The 19,314-nt window shown below is 50.3% G+C and overlaps 1 protein-coding gene across 2 annotated transcripts in view; it reads right to left on the reverse strand.

Moving 5' to 3' along the window:
- Positions 1 to 11,405, reverse strand: part of Pkn1 (protein kinase N1) — a 29,901-nt gene extending 18,496 nt beyond the window's left edge. The window contains exons 1-4 of one of the 2 annotated variants that reach the window (XM_075976622.1): positions 11,194 to 11,405; positions 4,989 to 5,289; positions 1,811 to 1,962; positions 1,127 to 1,262 (exon numbers count right to left, since the gene is read on the reverse strand). In XM_075976622.1, the coding sequence (XP_075832737.1) occupies positions 1,127 to 1,262; positions 1,811 to 1,962; positions 4,989 to 5,289; positions 11,194 to 11,214 (610 nt within the window). In that variant the 5' untranslated portion in view covers positions 11,215 to 11,405. Of the gene's footprint in view, positions 1 to 1,126; positions 1,263 to 1,810; positions 1,963 to 4,988; positions 5,290 to 6,287; positions 6,374 to 11,193 lie in introns of those variants that run through there. The other variant, XM_075976621.1, reaches the window with a different exon arrangement.
- Between the last annotated feature and the right edge of the window lie 7,909 nt (positions 11,406 to 19,314).

The raw sequence follows: 19,314 nt of genomic DNA on the forward strand, positions 1-19,314 counted from the left end.
CAGCTCTGGACAGATGTGTCACAGCTAGTGTGACAAGGGAACCACATGATCGTGACCGCTATGGCCCATTTCCATAAGGAGCTGGACATGAGATGTATTCAGTTTTGTGGCTTTTTGAGACAGGATCTTGCTATGTAGTGGAAGCTGTGCCTGAGCTCAAAAGCCTCCTGCCTCAGTCTCCAGCATGGTAGGATGAGAGGCCTCTGTCACTACGCCTAGTTCACCAAGGCTTGGTCTCCACTCCTTAGCTCTGTGGAGGTGGTAAAAAAGCAAACATGAAAAAAATGGCTATACCTGTGCCAACATCAAGCACCTGGGCCTGGTGGCACAAGCCTGTAATTCCCAACACTTATAGGGTGAGGCAGGAGGACTGAAAGTTCAAGTCTGCTCTAGGTCACATCGTGGGCGGTGGAGGCACAATCATCCCAGCACTTGGGACGCAGAGGCAGGGGGATTTCTGTGAGTCTGAGGCCAGCCTGGTCTACAGAGTGAGCTCCAGGACAGCCAGGGCTGTGTAGAAAAACCTGTCTCAAAACTAAACTAAACTAAACTAAAAGCAACCAAGGATAGGGCTGAGCGGTGACTGTTGAGAGAGCTTGGTGCCCTTCAGAGGAGTCAGGTGTGTTCCCCAGACCCACAGGAGGTGACTCACAGTCACCTTAACTCCAGCTCTAGGCCTTCTTCGGGCCTCTGGGGAACCTGCTCACATACGTGCACACATATACATAAACTAAATCTTTAAAACAACCCTTTAAAAAAAGGAATAGAGCATGGCTGAATGGTACCATGCCTGCACAGACTCTACCAGTGAAGGCCTTGGGGCGTGGTTCACTAACACAACACAAGCCTAGTAGACAGGAGTCCCTGGACTCTATCCCGAACACAACAAAAGAAAGAAAAGGAAGGAAAAAGAAACAAACAAACCAGCAGGTGCATTTGGCCTGAAGGTAGCAATTGACACAACTATCCTAGCCCAAACCTTGAATGGAACAAAAGGTTTAGTCAGAGACTGCAGGAATAGGCTCCCTTCACAGTGAGATTAATTCCCGCCTCCTTGCCGTACACAGCAAAGCATTAAGAAGTGAAGGCTGAGTGCAGGCAGGCAATATGAAGGGAAAGGCCTCACCTTGGGCCTCTTCAGGAGCTGCCTGGCTCTCCAGCTGGCCAGCCTGTAGCGCACGGCGAAGCTGCATGCGGATGATGTCAATCTTGGTCTTACTATCCTGCAGCATCTGCTGGGCCGTCAACAGCAGCTTCCGGTCCTAGAGACAGACATGCAAGGTAGCAGAAGACTGGGAGCTCAAGTCTGACAGCAACCCTGCTGCCATGCCATGAAGGCCTTGGGGCCAGTGCAGAGAGATACAGTCCATGGGCTTCACTCCAGCTCTGCCACCAAGAGCTGAGCCTTGTGGCCTCACCTCCTTCATCTGCAAAGTCTGGACCTACACTGGGCTGAGGACTCAGCCAGTCTGGACCAGTTGGAGCTACATCCTCCTCAGCTCTCAGTACATCTGTGCGGATGTCTGCAGGGTCACAGACAAATGGCTGTATACTGCAGTAACATATAGATAGATAGATAGATAGATAGATAGATAGATAGATAGATAGATAGGTAGGTAGGTAGGTAGGTAGGTAGGTAGGTAGGTAGGTAGGTAGGTAGGTAGATAGATAGATAGATAGATAGATAGATAGATAGATAGATAGATATGCCTAGAGCAGGTCAAACCAGAGACAAGAAGCAGACTAGTAGTGGCTAATTGGGATACAGCCTCCTGTCACAGCGATGGAATGTTCTAGAACACTGTCTCACCTTGGTGCTGCCATTGCTGTAAGTCTGGATCATGTTTTCTGCCCCCTGTTTGACCTTCAGCTCAATGGCCAGTTGTTTCTCCAGGCCAGCCACCCGGCTCAGGTTGGTGGATGAGCACATAGGGCCGCCCTCTCCAAGGGATTGGGGAGCATCTGAGGAAACAAGGAGGGAAAAGAATCACACAGTTGTCACTCAGTAGACCCGGGAGACTTTGCCCAGAAAAGGAGCCTGCGGGCCAGTACACAGGCAGGAGACACATGGCCCTCAGCACTGCAGTGGGCCCAGCATGAAGGAAGGTGGTTAGTGACCAGGTATGCAGGTTTTCAGGGTTAGCTGGAATAAATGCCCTTATCTACCTAAAGGTATGTAAGCCCACTGGTGTGAGTGTGACTATGTCTGTAAGCCACAGGGGTAGCAGGAGTGTGGTACCCTAGATGTGGGTGTAATCGTGGTTAGGAGGTCTGTGTGAGCTTACGATCACTGTTTCAGTTGGTACTGCTCAGTTCTGATCTCTAAGGGCACCTGAGATTCTGGTTTGAGGCTTGGCTGTTGTCACAGTCAGAGGTGAAGTCTGTACCTCAAGAGTAGTAGGGTCAGGGCGGTAGACTCACTGCAGAAGGGGTTTATGGGATTCTCAGCTTGACTCCACCCAAGTGTTGATGGGATAATATTGGACCCCAATAGTGGACACAGCTGTATTTAGAGGGGCTGGTGCTGAGTCTGTTGACTGTATATAAAGTCTGCTGTGGATGAGACAATGTTGGGGCACCTCTGGGTTGGTGTGACCAGGTGGAAGAGCTCTGATGTCACTGCAGGTTAGTGTCTCACGGTGTAGGTGACGGGGTGCAAACCTTGGGTGCTGTCATGACTGTGCTACAATGTCTGGAATCATGAAGCCATGTTTGCTGTGTTGTTCAGGTGCCATTATTCCATCACTGACTGTGCACTTCTAAACTCTCTGGGTATCCTCTCGTGTTCGTGAGACCATGCACATCTTGGCTACAAGATGAAGAACTTGTGACCTTGTATTGTTGCTGTGTGAACACACATAACACTACTGAACTCTGGCGAGGATAAATTACGTGTGGGTTCTCTCTCTCTGTGTGTGTGTGTGTGTGTGTGTGCACGTGTGTGTGCATATGTGTATATATGGAAGCTAAAGGGACAGCAGGTAAATTCTTCAATTGCTCTCTGTCTTCCTTCCTCCCTCCCTTTCTCTTCTGAGATAAGGTCTCTCACTGAGCCAGCCTAGCGCTCTCTGACTCAACTGCTGCGGCTGAGCAGTGAGCCTGGAGTTCCTTCTCCATCTCCCAACACTAGAATTAGCACCACATGCGGCTTTTACTTGGGTCCTTGGACTCCAAACTCAAGTCTATGTTTGCACAGTGAACACTTCACTGGCTAAGTTTCTCAACCTCTTTTATTTTAACTATGCTATGATCAAAATTTTTTTTGAGATAGGGTTTCTCAAAGGCATGCAACACAACCCACAGGCCAAAAATTTAAATTTGTAAAAATATAAAAATGAGCCTTACAGCTAGGGGTAGTGGCATACTCCAGTAATCCCAGCACTGCGAGGCAGAGGCAGGCGGATCTCTGTGAGTTTAAGGCCAGCCTGGTCTACAGAGTGAGTTCCAGGATAGCCAGAGCCACACACAGAGAAACTCAGTCTTGGGGGGCGGGGGAAGCACCCTCCTGGGCTTAGCACTCCAATAAGTAATCTCTGTTACTCGGGAGACTAAAGCAAATCCAAGCCCTGCCTGGGCAACGTAGTGAGATTTTGTCTCAAAAAACATGTTTAGAAAAAAAGAAACCCTGAGGCGAGGGCTGAGGTATAGCCCAATGGTACAAAACATACTCAGAGTGTAGACGGCCGCAGATTCCTCCCCAGGACCCAATTAAATTCAAATCTTTAACCGTTGCAAAAGTCTAGGGCTGGAGATGTGGCTCAGCTGGTAGGATGCTCACCTTGCACGAAGAACTGGGCTCCATTCCCAGCACTGCTAAACTGGGCACACTCTACAGGGAGGGTCGGGGCCAAAGCCATCCTCAGCTGCAGTGACTTTAAGGCCAGGCTAGGCCTCAGGAAACCCTGTCTCAAATGGCACACGCCTTTAATCCTAGCACCAGGGAGGCAGAGGCCAGGTTGGTCTACAGAGTGAGTTCCAGGACACCCAGGGCTACACAGTAAGACCTGCCTCAAAGAAACAAGGGTTCCGAGGAAAGGCTGGAGAGAGCACTCTGCTCTGGGGAGGACCAAGGCTGGGCCAGTGCCCATATCAGGGACTCACAGCCACCTGTAACTTCAGTTTCAGGAACCCCTGACATGTGACACCCATAAAGACATCCGGGCATATACACACACACATAAATGAAAAACTAAAAATACGTTTTGTTTTGTTTTGGTTTTGGTTTTGGTTTTAGAGACAGGGTTTCTCTGTGTAGCCCTGGATGTTCTTGAACTCACTCTGTAGACCAGGCTGGCCTCAAACTCACAGAGATCCACCTGCCTCTGGTCCAGAGTGCTGGGACTAAAGGCGTGCGCCACCACTGCCTAGCTGTTTTTATTTATTCATACGTGAATTTTTATCTGGAGTTGTTTTTCTTCCCTGGGTTGCAAGTAGCTTTGTTTTTGATTTTTTAGACAAAGCTTTTTACTACATAGCCTGACTGGCCTTGACTCACAGATATCTACCTCCCTCTGTCCAATACATATATATATAGACATAGATATATAAACACAAAAAAATAAAACAAAGCAAAGAACAACAGAAAATAGTCTATAACTGCTGTTGTACTGGTATAATTGTGCAAGGCTCTGAGTGACAAGTGTGCAGTATTTGGGTGTGGGAGCCCATGAGTTTCTGGGTGTTCATGGGACAGCATGTCACTCAGATGCAGCCTGGGCACAGCTATAGCTGTTTCCTTAGGTATGTGGTGACAGTGTGTGGACCTTTAGTGTTATCTAGATGTTGGCATGTGTATTTAGGTATTCCTAACGCCAAAGACAGCTTTGGGTGGCATCTGGGTGACATTACATCACAGGTGTAATGTCTGGGTGTTAGTCACCCTGTGAGTCTGGGATTTGCCATGACTCTGGTTGACCCAGGACAGTACCCTGATGGATTTTAACTCCAGAAAGTCAGTGACCCTGCCTGCTCCCAAGCTTTCTGCTCACCACTCCCGGCTGCAGGGTCAGGCAGCACCACATGCGCATGCAGCTCCTGCAGCTGCTGGTGGAGCAAGTCAAGGCGTCGAGCAGAGCCCCTCAGCAGCAGCTCCACAGGGCCCAAGCTGCGGCCCAGGTCAGTGGTGGCTCGCCTCAGGTTCTCGGCGCCCTCCTTCAGCTTCAGCTCCTTGCGGATCTCCCTCTTCAGTCGCTCTCGTTCTAACTCCAGTTGCTGCTGCACCCCGGGGGCTGCCAGGTCTGCCCCAGCCAGACCCAGCTGCTCCAGCAGCGACCAGCTGCGAGGCTCGCTCTGCAGGGGGAGGGACCAGACACAGAGGTCAGGGGCTGAAGGACAGGTGGTCTCACCAGGGCGCAGCTCACTTGACCTACCACTTTATCCTACTGCACCCTAGAATTCCAGGGACAGGGGCCTGTCCCTCCTCCCTGACCCTCATAATCTGGGCCAGACAGATGGTTCAGGGGTAAAGGTTCTTGATGCCAAGCCTAGTGACCTGAGTTCCCCCAGGAATCTACACAGTGGAAGGAGAGAACCAACTCCTAAAAACTGTCCTCTGACCTCTACCACACACCCCCACACAAATAAATAAATAGAGGGCTTGAGAAATGGCTCCATTAAAAACATGCGTTGCTCTTGCAGAGGAACTGAATTCCGTTTCAAGCCTCTAATTCCAGATCTAGGAGGACTTGACACCTCTGGCCTCATCAGGCACTGGTGTGCATGTGTACATAACCCCACAGTCACATATGCATAATAAGAATACAAATAAATAAATAGGAAGTCAAAGAAAAGACCAAGAACAAGATCTCCTTCCTCCCTTGTTTTCAAGAACCAGGCTCGCCACAGGTGGGTTCTATTTCCCTTAATTTGTGACCTATGCAATAGGATTCTAGCAGGAAGGTTCCAGAAGATCCCTCTTTCCTTCCAGTTTCCTGCACTCCTAACCAGGAGGTCCCAAGGGTGGGCTACACATTTCTTTTGTCATACTCCAAAACCAGGAAAACCTTAGAGACATATTCTGACTTCTCTCATCTGCATTCCCAAACTGGAGGTCCCAAGGGCTGGCCCTGCCTCCCTAGCTTCTATATCTGGTACTCCAAAGAGCAGCTCTCATCTCCTCCCACATCTCTCGATCCTGAGAGCTGCCATGGCACCGAGAAGTTTCACCCTCCATCTAGAGAGCTGTCTTTTGTGCCCCATCTCCTTCCTACCCTTAATACCCAATGATAGGCACCCAGATTAGACCCTCCAGCTTTTTCTGCCCATCCCATGAAGACCCTAGCTCCCACCTCCAGCTCCAGATCCAAAGGGGGATCAGCCGCCATCTGGGTCCTGGGTCTGGTCTGAGGACCACGCCCTCTTCCTGAACCTCAGCCCTGCTAGGGCCTCTGGACTGCCACTTCCTCTTTCCTGCTGACTCCCAGCATCCTCTACGCCAGGGCAGCTCTAGGGCATGGGGTTTTTTGTTTTGTTGTTATTTTGTTGGGGCAATGGTTTTGGTTTTTTGTTTGTTTGTTTTTTGAGACAGGGTCTCTCTATGTAACCCCTGCTGTCCCGAGATTTACTATGAAGACAGGGGTGGACTGAAACTCAGAGATCCACCTGCTTCTGCCTCTTGGGTGCTCGGATTAAAGACGTGTGGCACGTAAGAGGTTCTTCCTACATTATCCCCTAAATGGCCATGCTTGCTTCACTGGAGGCAAAGCTAGGGACAGGCATTCCTCAATTCACGACCTGAGAGAACACCCTGGACATTTACACCCACAGTATGTATGCAGCAGGCAGGATCTCACATGGTACACAGGTGTGTAGTCCATAGGCTCACAGGTATGATCCCATGTCCAGCTTTGCAGGTGTGAGATTTGTATAGGCTCACGTATGCTCATACAGTACAGGTTCATATATATGTATACCCTTGTCACAACTAGCTTCAGTTGTCAACCAGACAAACTCGTGAAGAGGAGACTTCAGTTGAGGAACTGCCTATCAGACTGGCCTGTGGGCATGTCTATCAGGCGTTTTCTTGATTGCTGATTGAAGTGGGAGGGCCCAGCCTTCTGTGGGTGATGCCATCCCTGGGCAGGTGGGCCTGGACTGTGTAAGAAAGGTGCTGAGCAAGCCAGAGGAAGTGAGGAGTAAGCAATGTTCCCCTGTGGCTTTGTTTCTTGAGCTCCAGCCCTGACTTCACTCCATGATGGACTATAATTTATAAGACCAAATAAACCCTTTCTTCTCCAAGTTGCAATTGGTCAGTCTGTTATCACAGCTTCAGAAAGCAAACTAGACCAATCCCCACCCGCAGGAGTGTGTGGATAGAGCATGGGTTCATGAGAGTGTGCAGCTACTAGCTCTGCAGGTCTAGGGTGCACAGAGTACCGACCCACACTCATCTGCACCTCCTCCAGGCATCTGCAGGTGTGTGCCTGGAATACGGCTCATGTGCACACATACTGCACTCCCATCCATGTGAGCACGTGGGTGAACACAGGCTCCCACACCTGCCTGCACAGACCCTCATAACAAACAGCCATGAGTGCGAGTCTGAGTCCCTCAGGAAGCTGCTCTCTCAGTGCACCTGCCAATTGGCCAGTGACTACAAGCTCCAGCACATACGTGTGCTCACATGCTTCTTTTGTTTGTTTGTTTTCTTTTTGAGATGCAGGGCTTGTACATGCTCACATTCCTTTTGCTTTTCTTTTCTTTTTTTTTTTTAGTTGCACTGCCCATGCCCCGAAAGCAACTGTGAGCTCCCTCAGGCCCTCAGCCCTGCTACTGTCTGCTCATGTCTTGCCCGTAGTCCCCAACATCCCTCAAGAATCAGAACAACCAGTTCTGCAGTGGTGAGTGTGTGCACGCAACCGCGCGCAGCTTCCTGTAGACAGGCATCATCAACTTCCTGCTTCCTCCTACCCAGATGGCCACCACAGCTGATGGCAGCTTGGAGGCCTCGGGGGCCCACTTGGCCTAGTAGTAGCTCCCTAAAGCTAACACCAGGAGGAGACAGCCCCAAGTGGCCCCAAACAGCAGCCCACGACTGTTTGCCAAATATACGCCAAATCTCAACTATAGCAGTTACAAGGCTGTACATATCAGGGACAAGGTATGTGAGGACATTCTATTTCTCACCAGATTCTGCAGTGAACCTAAAACTGTTCTTAAAACTATTCTATTTTAGAACAGTAGCAGTGTTGCTGGAGAGATGGTTCAGCAGTTAAGGGCTCACACTGCTCTTCCAGAGGATCTGAGCTCAGGTCCTAGCCATGCCAGATGGATCTGATGGCTCTGGCTTCTGTGGGCATATGTACATACCCCCCACATACATAATTAAAAACAATAAAATCAATAAAAGTAGTAGCAACAGCAGCTACAGGCAGTGGGTGGAGTTTGGTAGCATGTACAAGCACTGTACCTCAGAAGAGACAATAACAAGAGCTACCACAATTTCAGCCAGGTCTCACTAATGTCATCCCATGAGACAGGTACTATTTGTTTTGTTTGGCTTTATATCGTTTTGTGCTGGGATCTCAAGTAACCCAAGGTGGCTTTGAATTCAATATACAGCTAAGGTTGGCCTTGAGTTCCTGACCCTCCTGCTTCCACCTTGCCAGTGCTAGCACCCAGCACAGCACGATGCAGATGCTATAGACAGATACATAGACAGACAGATATCAAACTATCTTCAAGATGAAGAAAGAAATTGAGGCCCGCGAAGGCTTGTTGCCACACACGTTTAATCCCAGAACTTAGGAAGCCAGGGCAGGAGGATCTCGAGTCCTGGCCAGCCTCATCTACACAATGAGACCCTGTCTCAAAACAAGCAAACAAACAAAGAAAAAAACCCACCAATAACAAAAACAGGAAGAACAGAAGAAAGGAAGAGACTAGCTGGGGCACCTTGCCCAAGGTCCCACAGTCAGCTAGAGATAATAGGGCCACCGCTAGCTGGGAGGAATTCCATGTCCCTCACACCTTGTTGCTGTGAGCCACCATCACAATGAGCAAAGTTCTCCGGGAGGGCAATGAGACTGCAGGCCAAGAGCACAGATCTTGTTGCTCTGTCATCTCCTCTCTATGTATCTGTGTAGTAGTATCCATGGGGGTAAACTGAGGCTCCAGGAGCCCATAGCAGTGGCTCTCAAGGAAGGTGGGGTTGTTTTCTCACCACCTCTAGATACACATTCTTGGTTGTCCTTATAACCAAGGCATACGGGAGACACCTGTCAAGTGGAGGCCATTGCTGCGGCTCAACATCCCGAGGCACACAGCACAGCTCCCCACCACAAAATGATCCAGGCCCCAACACCAGTGCTGGGGCCTTGGGAAGGGGTTGTGGGCTCCCATCTCGGATTGCCAATCTCCATGTTCACCCTTAGAGCACCGGCTGAGGCTCCACCTCCCTCCTCGTAACCAACCAGTCATAACCCCATTCCCTCCTCCAAAACAGGAACAAGACTCAGGAAGGTTTGACCCAAGAGTTCATCAGGGAAGACAGACAGCACGGGGGATTTAAACCTAGCCTCACTGAACAACACCCTGCTGTGACCAGGCCCCACCCACGGTCCCTTATCAGCACCCCCACCACCAGCAGGCAAAGCAGGTACTCAGCCAGGAGCAGGGCCAGCTCTCAAGGGGAGCATACAGGCAGAGGAAAAGTGAAGGCCTTCGGGCCCACCTCTAGCAGAGGAGGCCTGAGAATATGTAAAGCATGCAGGGAAGGAAGGAGGCAGGGCCTCCTGGGTCCTCCTCCCCTGGGTGATTCACTTGTGCCCAGGAACAAGGAGTCACTTGAGGGCAGCGGGGCAAACGCCTGGCCTGGTCTTGAAGCATTACATCAGCTTCTCCACCTGCCATCACAGACCCGGAGACACCAGAACAAGAACTCTCACCTCGGGGAACCCTTCTTGGCAAAGTAGCTAGGGATCCAGAACCCCACATCCTGAGATTTCAATGCCTGGGGCGTTTCCAGAATCGAGACAGGACATCCGTTTGCCAGACATAGAACAGACAGGCATGGAGGTGGTGGGACAGGGCAGCAAGTCCAAGCGGGAATAAACTTAAGAGAGACAACAGGAAGGGGACCGAGATGTGTGGGTCCAGCCTCATTCTGGGAATAACAGCCTCCGTGTGTGTCCAGTGTGGGGCACACCAAGCACATGCATGCACTGGGAGAGCCCTACACAGCCCTCTGTGGGCTTGAAGGCGAGCCGGCACCCAGTACATCACGCCTGGAGGTCTGACCTTGTGAGATCGGCAGCACCAGATACGCCCAGCTCCTCGGCAAGGCCGGCAGGCCATCAGCAGGACTGGGAAAGAGGGGTACGGGAGAATACAGGGGAGACATGGGGCAGGTGTGGAAGGAGATGAGAACCAGTTACACAGGACAATGGACTTACACGGTGGAGAACCAATGGAGCCACAAGGATACCAAGATCTCAGATTTGGGTCGTTGTATTAGAGAGTGGGAAGTCACCCTGACCCTGCTTCCTCTTGGGAAGGTGGGTTCAGTAATGCCCAACAGGTCACACTGGGAAGGCCATGTGGTTGACAGATGCCAGTCACAGGTGTTTGTTGCGGGGGGGGGGGGGTGACCCAGCCCTGTAGCCTTCCAGACATAAAATCCTTCCTGCCTGTGTGACAGGACACGCCCCACCTGGGATACGGCTCCAACTGTCAGAGAAGGGTGGCTAAGGGGAAGGGGGCGCTGGAGGAGGAATCCGGCCTCTGGCATAATGAAGTGACTTAGACACTTCCTCCAACAGGTGCCCATCTGGGTGGCGTCAAGACCTTCGTAAAGACGTCTGCGGGCGGGGGTGGCCCGGGCTTTGTTGTGCGGGGGAGGGGCACGGTCCACGGCAGGGTGCCAGGCACCTGCTCCAGGTGAAGCGGCACCAGCCAGAAACTGAACGCTGAGGACCTCGGCGAGGAGGGCCTGGGGACGAGAAGCACCGGAACCCGCAGCTGGCCTCGGACACCGCAGTGGGGCCCCCACTGAGCCCGCTGCCTCTCAGGGAGGGCGGGAGGAGGAGGTGCGATAGCAGAATCCCGAACAGCACCCGGTCCTCCGACCAGGTCGGCGCTCCCGCCTGCTACAAGGGCCCGCGCGGGCTCCCGATGGGGACCCCGTCCCGGGCTCTCCCAGTGCCTGGGGTCCTCCGCGCCGTCCGATCGCCCCGCGGGTGTGGACAAGTCGCCTACCTGCACGGCGTCGCCGGCCATGTCCTCCGGCCGCCCGCCAGGGGTCCCAGCGCCGAGGCACGGCTTGCGAGCGCGCGAGCGGGCGCGGCGGGAGGCGCGGCACCCAGACCCTCCCTGGCGCGCGGCGCGCTCCGGCCTGCTCCGCTCGGCCCGGCCTGCCCAGGCCTCCGCCGAGCTGCACCCTCCGGCCCCAGCGGCTGCAGGACGGGTCACGTGAGCGCCGAGGTCCGCGCCTGGGGAGGAGGCGGGGCGGGGGCGGGGCTCCCGGCGGCCCCCGGGGCTCGCAGCCCCGAGTTGGGTCCCGTTTGCAGCGCCGCTCGCCCTGCGCTCCTCCTAGCGTGCTGGAACTCTGAACAGGCCTAAGCCTTCGCGAACTACAGAGGCCTTGACTCTCCTCCCTGCAACCCCCGCCTTGGACCCCTCTGAAAGCAAAAGTCACGATCTATCTCCCCACCGCACAGGCGCATCCTCCCATTTCCCCTGAGGCAAGCACTGGGAGAACAGGACTTCAAATCCCAGGGTCCCAGACCTTTGGAGACCACCGAACCTCTCCGGGCAAGGATGTCCTTAAAACTTAATGAGAAAGAGTAGGTAGGCTAAGTGTCCTCAAGCGCACACACACACACACACACACGCACAAAATGCCAGCGGCTGTCAATTTTATTGTTTTGAAGATTTTATTTTGACTTATGTATGATAGAAATAAGTTCGAGGTGGCCAAGAAAGGGACCACCATTCTAACAAATGTCTGAGCGAGGCAAAATTTACTCTCGATCAAGAGAGTGCTGGCAGGAAGTACATTTGGTTTTTAGTCTAACTCAGGTGACCTCATAATCGTATTCAATTGGTTAGTGGGAAAAAAAAGTAGTGCAGAGGAGCTGGAGGAGGAAGGGGAAAGGGGTCACTGCTCCAAGCCTCAAATTCCTAGAAAGGAGCAGGGGAACCTTTGTGTAAACAAAAGTTTTACTGGGCAGGGAAGATTAAAACATCCCCATAAAGTTTTAAAAGGTAAGGAGATAATGATTGCAGTTGCTGTCCAAAACACAAGTTTTATAGTATTTGCTAGAAAAGATTCATATTTTATTTCTTACATGTGTATATATGTGTGTGTAGGGGTTATGCACATGTGTGCAGGTGCCTCTGGAGATCAGAAGAGGACATGGCATCCCCAGAATGAAGTTATAAACGGTTTGTGAGCCGCGCCCACGTGGGTGCCAGACTTGGGCTTCTTCAAGAGCACGGATCTCGAACCCCAATTTTGATGTTTGTTTGTTCATTTATTTAGTATGTGTGCATGCACATGGGCAAGCCAAGGCAAATGTGTGGCGCTCGGGACAATTTGCAGGGTCAGTCCTCTTCTTCCACCCTACCGTTCTTAGGGGTCCAAACTCAGGTCATCAGGCTTGACCTTAAGTGCCCTTACCTGCTGAGCCATTTCCCGGTCATGCGGTCACTTTTAATATATTTGCCGCTATTGACTAAGGGGTTTGAACCTCAGCATGGCCTCTGATGCGCCGGACCCTGTGGGTCCCTGAGGGCTCTAGTTTTTGCCCTCTGTGAAGTGTTGGCTTCTTTTTCCTGGATGCTGCACTCAGATGGTACACCATCAGTGCACACGAGTGTCCAAATGGAATGCAGGGGCTTCTGCAGGATTTCTCTTGGAGGACCAGAGGAATGCAGCTGCAGTTTGTATTGTGGTAGCTCTGCGGCTCTGTCAATCAGAAACCCAGGCGAGGGATCCAAACTTTGGTCCCCAGGGCTCCAGGCAAGCTATGCTCACTGGAGGCCTACAATGGGTGCCCTCCAGGAATCAGCGCTGGCAAAGGGACACAAGAGTATCTTATATGCCTCTGTCTTCCCAGGGACAACGCTATGGGGTTTCTCTCTGTGTTTTGGCCAACTTTGTAGGGTATTTTAACAGAGAGGAGGAAAATGGCAGCACTAGGGAAACCACTCCCTTAGCACCTCACCCAGACCCTCTCCATGGGGCCTGTACGCCATCACCGACCTTTCTGGACCTTCCTCCTTGTCTCCCAGCCTCCTCCTACAGTCTCTTCTTCAAACACAGCCAAAGGGTGCTCATGAGTACCTAAAGCCTGGACACTTTTAGGAGGAACCCCCCAGGCCTGTGTGATGCTGCCCTTGTCCTCTCCACATCTCTCCTCACGCATTCCTGCAGCAAGCTGACATCCTAATTATACCTCAGATGTTTGCTGAGTAAATTAAATAGCTTGCCAAACGAGTCATCTCGCTTCCTTTTTTGCCGATTGATAGAGGAGAAAAACCCCTTGCCTTTATAATCAAGACAGGATGTCCATGGTCCCTGCAAAGTGGGCATTGAACCCACCCATTTTGCAATTGAGAAGGGCATGGGATTGGCAGGAAAAGCCTTGCCTAGGGCCCTGCCTGCCAGGTTCTGAACTGCCTCTGGGGATGGAGCTTGGGAATGCAGCCAGATTCTCCTTCAGCCTTCCAGCGTTCATTTACTCAGTGAGTCTTTATCACGGTCCGCTGGGGATTTGGGTGCCCTGGAAACAGAGCTGTACTCTAGGCTTTAAAAGGGACAAAGAACTAATTGTAAAATCTCCACACAACAATGATAAAAGTTCCAGCAGCGCTCCGAAACTTCCCTGGCCTCCCCTCTGCAGTCTACTCTGGGACCTGGGTACACTAGATCCCAGACAGGTTACATCTCACCATGGTCGGGCGCTCCATGCTGGAAAGTCTCGTCCTATCTTTGAAGCAGCCTTAGAAAGGGCTTCTCACCCTCACTGGCCTTCAAGGTAGTCTGTCCAGCCACTCTGGGTCCTCTTCTTGCTGCCAACCACAGGGCCTTTGCACAGGCTGTTCTCTAGTCTAAAATATCTTTCCATCATATTTTCCCAAGGCTGGTACCCTTCGTTCATTCATTTTTAAAAATTTTTGTTACATTAAAAATTGTATTTAGGGGGCTGGAGAGATGGCTCAGAGGTTAGGAGCATTGCCTGTTCTTCCAAAGGTCCTGAGTTCAATTCCCAGCAACCACATGGTGGCTCACAACCATCTGTAATGAGGTCTGGCGCCCTCTTCTGGCCTGCGGGCATATACACTGACAGAATATTGTATACATAATAAATAAATAAATATTAAAAAAATTGTATTTAGATGTTTTTTTATGTGTTTGTATGTCTGCGTGTAGATATGTGCACATGGGTCCACATGCCCACAGAGGCCAGAAAAGGGTATCAGATTCCCTGAAACTGGAGTTACAGGTAGTTGTGAGCCTTAACTGCTGCTATTTCTCCAGCCTCAATTCTATTACACGTTAAAATGGATTGTGTGTGTGTGTGTGTGTGTGTGTGTGTGTGTGTGTGTGTAAGAGAGAACATATGTGCCATCAATGGCTCACATGAAGTGTTCAGAGGATAATTTTCAGGAGTTGTTCTCATCTTTTCCCACATGGGTCCTGGGTTCAAATTCTAACTGTCTAGCACAATGGTGGGCCCCTTGGCCTTCTGAGCAATCTCAATGCCTGCTCTATATTTTTGGTTGTGAGCCTAGCCTTTAACAGCTGAGCCATCGCTCCAGTCTGTCACCAGCCTGTTTTAAGTATTTTTACTTGTTTGTTCTAGTTAACTGTTTGAATGTCTCTATTCTGAGCCCCTCACAGTCCTCCCCGGTGGCTTGAGTCTGCATCTCCAGGCCTTGGCATGGCTTGACTTCATTTCAAAGGTGTTCTGCTCCTGCTGTGGTGGTTTCACTAAGAGCGGACTCATAGGCTCCGATATTTGCATGGTTGGCCCCTAGTTGATGAGCTGTTTGGGAAGGATTAGGAGGTGTGGTCTTTCTGGAGGTGATGTGCCACTGGGACTGGGCTTTGAGGGTCTAAAATGTCAGGTCCAGACTTGCTGTCTCTGCTCGGTGCCTGGGTATCGGGATGTGAGCTCTCGGCTACTGCTCCAGCACCAAGCCTGCCTGCCACCACTCCCCACAGGCTAATCCTCTGAAACTGTAAACAAGACCGCAGTTTAATGCTTTCTTCTGCCTGTTGCCATGGGGTCATGTCTGTTCACAGCAATAGAATAGTGACTGACAGGCTTTGCTCCCTCCATCTGTAGAACTGAGGAGAGGACACAGTGAGGGGGCAACGGCGCATTATCCCTATGGAGGCCTGAAGACAACCACAGGGGATGAGCTGGGCCAAGGGAACCACACTACTCCTATGGAGGGTGGAAGACAACCATGGTGGGGGATGAACCGGGCCAGGGTTCTCAGAGGAGCTGGCCCTGGAGTTAAGTGTTAAAGAATAAGCAGAAATGTTCCCAGTGGTTAGAAAATGCCAGAATCCAGAAGGTAGAAGTAGAAGTAAACAGATCTTTGTAAATTTGAGAGGTCAGCCAAGCCACATAGTAAGACCTTGTCCAAAAAAAAAAAAAAAACAAAAAACAAAAAACCTAGGTGATGATGGTATCTCACACCTTTAATCCCAGCGCTCGGAGGCAGAGGCAGTCTAGTCTACAGAGAAAGTTCCAAGACGGCCAGAACAGAGAAACCCTTTCTCGGGTGAGAAAAAAAAAAGTAATGGGGAGAGGCTGAGAGATCCTTAGGGAAAACACTGAAGTTCTGGGGTGCTATCAGCTGCTCTGTCCCCCATTTTCCACCTCTCTCCTCCTTCAATCTGCTCTGGCCATAGGGGCCTCCTCACTGCTCCTCAGACAAGCCTGTTCTGACCTCATGACCTCTGAACTGGTTCTTCCCTCTGTCTGTAATGTTGCTCCTTTTCATCTTGGCTTTCTCTCCGGTTTCATTCCCACTTTTGTTCAAATGCCACCTCCTAAGCCAGACCTTTTCTGCCGCCTTCACCTAACACAGCCCACCCATCCCTTCCAACCTCCACCCTGCAATTAAAATATATATCTATTTCACTTTCTGTGTACAAGTGTTTTGCCTGTATGCATGTCAGTGTAGCACATGCATGTCTGGTCCTGCAGAAGTCAAAAGAGGTCATCAAATTCCCCTGGAATTGGAGTTACAGGTACTTGTGAGCTACCAAGCCTGGGTCCTCTGCAAAAGCAAGTACTCACAACCACTGTGCCATCTCTCCAGCACCCACAAACAACTTTGTGTGGTACTTGATATTGAACCCAGGGCCTTGTGCATCTGGACAGGTGTTCCACTGCTCAGCTACATTCTCAGCTCTCCTGAAAAAAAAATATTTTAAAATTAGTTTACATGTATGGATGTTTTGTCTGTATTTGTGTCTGCGTACTTTGTGCATGCCTGGTACCCTCAGAAACCAGAAGAGGGCATCAGATCACCTGGAGTTGAGAGATGGTTGCAATCCACAGTGTTGGTGCTGGGAACTGAACCCAGGTACTTCGGAAAAGCAGCCAGTGTTCTCCACCACTGAGCCAGCTCCCTCCCTGCAAGTTGTGTTCTCTTTCTGTACTGTAGGGCTGAACACCTACATTCTGGGTATGAGCTATATTCCCCGCTCTCTTTTTCAATAATTTCTCTCCTTCTCTCTCTGCTTGTCTTCTGAAATAGACATTTCTCTATTTAGCCTGGGCTATCCTAGAACTCACTATATAGACCAGGCTGGTAATCCTGAGGTCTGTCTACCTCTGCCTCCCAAGTGCTGCCTTCAAAGGTGTGTGCCACTACCGCTTGGTTATAACTTTTCATTTTTAAAAAAATATATTTTTAGATCTGGGAACAAGACAACTTTAGGCAGTGTAGACTTGGACTCCATGGTTTTTTTTCTAATCCTAGAAATTGATGACCCAGACAGTGATGGCGCACATCTTTTATCCCAGCACTTGGGAGGCAAAGGCAGGGGGCTCGCTGAGTTCGAGGCCATCCTGGTCTACAATGTCAATTTTAGGACAGCCAGGGCTACACAGAGAACCCTTGTCTTGGCAGATCTCTGAGTTTGAGGCCAAACTGGTCTACAGAGCAAGTTCCAGGACAGACTCCAAAGTTGCAGAGAAACCTTGCCTCAACAAACCAAAAAAAAAAAAAAAAAAAGAAAGAAAAAAAAAGAAAGAAAAGGGAAAAAAAGGAAGGAAATAAAAAAAAAGAAACCCTGTCTCAAAGGAAAAAAAAAACATAAAAAGGCCAGTGGTGGTGGAAGCACACGCCTTTAGTTCCAGCACTTGGGAGGCAGAGGCAGGTGAATCTCTGTTAGTTCAAGGCCAGCCTGGTCTACAAAGTGAGTTTCAGGACAGGCAGGGCTACACAGAGAAATCCTGTCTCTGAAACAAACAAACAAACAAAAAATTGAGAACCACTCTTTATTATCCCAGTGAGGACTGCGGAAAAAAAGATTTTTACAATGACTTATTTGTATATGCATGCATATGGTATACATGTATGCAGGAGGCCACCAAAGCCAGAGGGAGGTATGAATCTCCTGGAGCTACAGTTACAAGTTGTTGTGACATGTGTGCAGTCCTCTGGAAGAACAGCACTCTTAACTGCTGAGCCATTTCTCCAGCCCTAACTTCTATTTTGAGACAGAGTACCTTGCTACCCAGCCCAGGCTAGCCTTGAACTCACCTTGTGGACCCGGCAGCTTCCTATCTCAGCCTGTGGAGTAGCAGGATTACAGGCCTGTGCCACTAGGTCCCACCTGTCTCTCTGACATTAGATATTCATCTTGCGCATAGCTGAATTCCAAGCTCCTACAACGAAGTCTAGAATGTACTAGAAATTTAGCCAATAACTGCCAGAGAACCCTTGCCTAGAATCCTTCAGTGAGGAGCGAGGAACAGGTCTCAATGGTTCAACCCTTGCCTGGCGTGTGGAAGGCCTTGAGACCATGCCCAGAACCACCAGAAGATAAATAAAAACAACAACAAAAATAGCTGCCAAGCAGCTGGAAAGAGGAATAAACGGGACTTGCTGGAATCTGGTCTGGGGTTTGACAGAGGGGCGTGGCGATGGGTACAGTTGGCCTGCTGCTCAACCCGTAAGAGAGGCTCGGCAGAGGCGAGGCTGCGGTGGCTGCGATGGTAGTTCCGCTCCACGTGTTATGGTATTTTGCTTTCCAGAGCTGGGAGGAGCCCAGAGCCTCATACATGCTAGGTAAGCGTCTAGCAGAGCCTTAGTATTTGAACTGGACTCTGAGTCAATAAAAAACACAGACAGTTCTTATCAGGGTGGAGCTGGATGATGACGTCGTGTCGCTCCAAAGATAAAGTTCTTTGCCAACCAAATACTAAGTCATCCCAGCCATCAGGAAGCTGAAGTTGCCCAGGCAGTGGTGGCGCACGCCTTTAATCCTAGCACTGGGGAGGCAAGACAGGTGGCTCTCTGTGAGTTCGAGCCCAGCCTGGTCTACAGAAGTAGTTCCAGGCCAGGCTCCAAAGCTACACAAAGAAACCCTTGTCTCAAAAAAAAAAAAAAAAAAAAGAAAAAAAAAAAAAAAGGAAGCTGAAGCTGTAGAATTGGTGCAGCCTGAGCTATCCAGAGAAACCTTGTTTCAAAAAACAAACAAAAACAAGCAAAAAAAAAACCCCAAAAAACCAGGGACTAGAAATATTACTCAGTGGTTAGGAGTGCTTACCATTTCTCCAGAAGACAAAAGACCATAGTTTGAGTCCCAGTAACCATATCCCATGTCCAATGGCTGAAACTCCAGCTCCAAGGAGATCTTCATACAGACATAGAAATAAAAATAAATCCAAAAAGAAATTAAACATTTTCTTTTTGAACAAAAAGTTAAATGACCTGTAAGCATGGCCTGACTTTCATGTGCCCAAAGGCTGGGCATGGATGTAGGTGCCTGTAACCTCTGCATCATGAGATGAGGCCAGCATCAGCCTAGCAGAAACGCGAGCTTCCTCTGCCTAGAGACCTTGGAAGCAAGAAGGACGTCCGGTGCCTCGTTTCGGCCTTCACACACATAGGTGAGAACAGAGAGAGGTGGTAGCCCAGGCTTGGATCCCAGGACTCCCAGGTAATGACAGAGGGTCAGGGGGTTCGAGATCATCCACTTTAAACCAGGCATGGTGCATATGCCTTTAATCCCAGATCTGGGGAGGCACAGGCAGGCGGATCTCTGAATTTGAGACCATGTTCTATGACAGAGCAAATTTTAGGACAGCCAGGATTGAAGAGAAACACTGTCTTGAAAAACCA

Source organism: Microtus pennsylvanicus, chromosome 6 (genome assembly GCF_037038515.1).
Source record: "Microtus pennsylvanicus isolate mMicPen1 chromosome 6, mMicPen1.hap1, whole genome shotgun sequence".
Taxonomy (NCBI): domain Eukaryota; kingdom Metazoa; phylum Chordata; class Mammalia; order Rodentia; family Cricetidae; genus Microtus; species Microtus pennsylvanicus.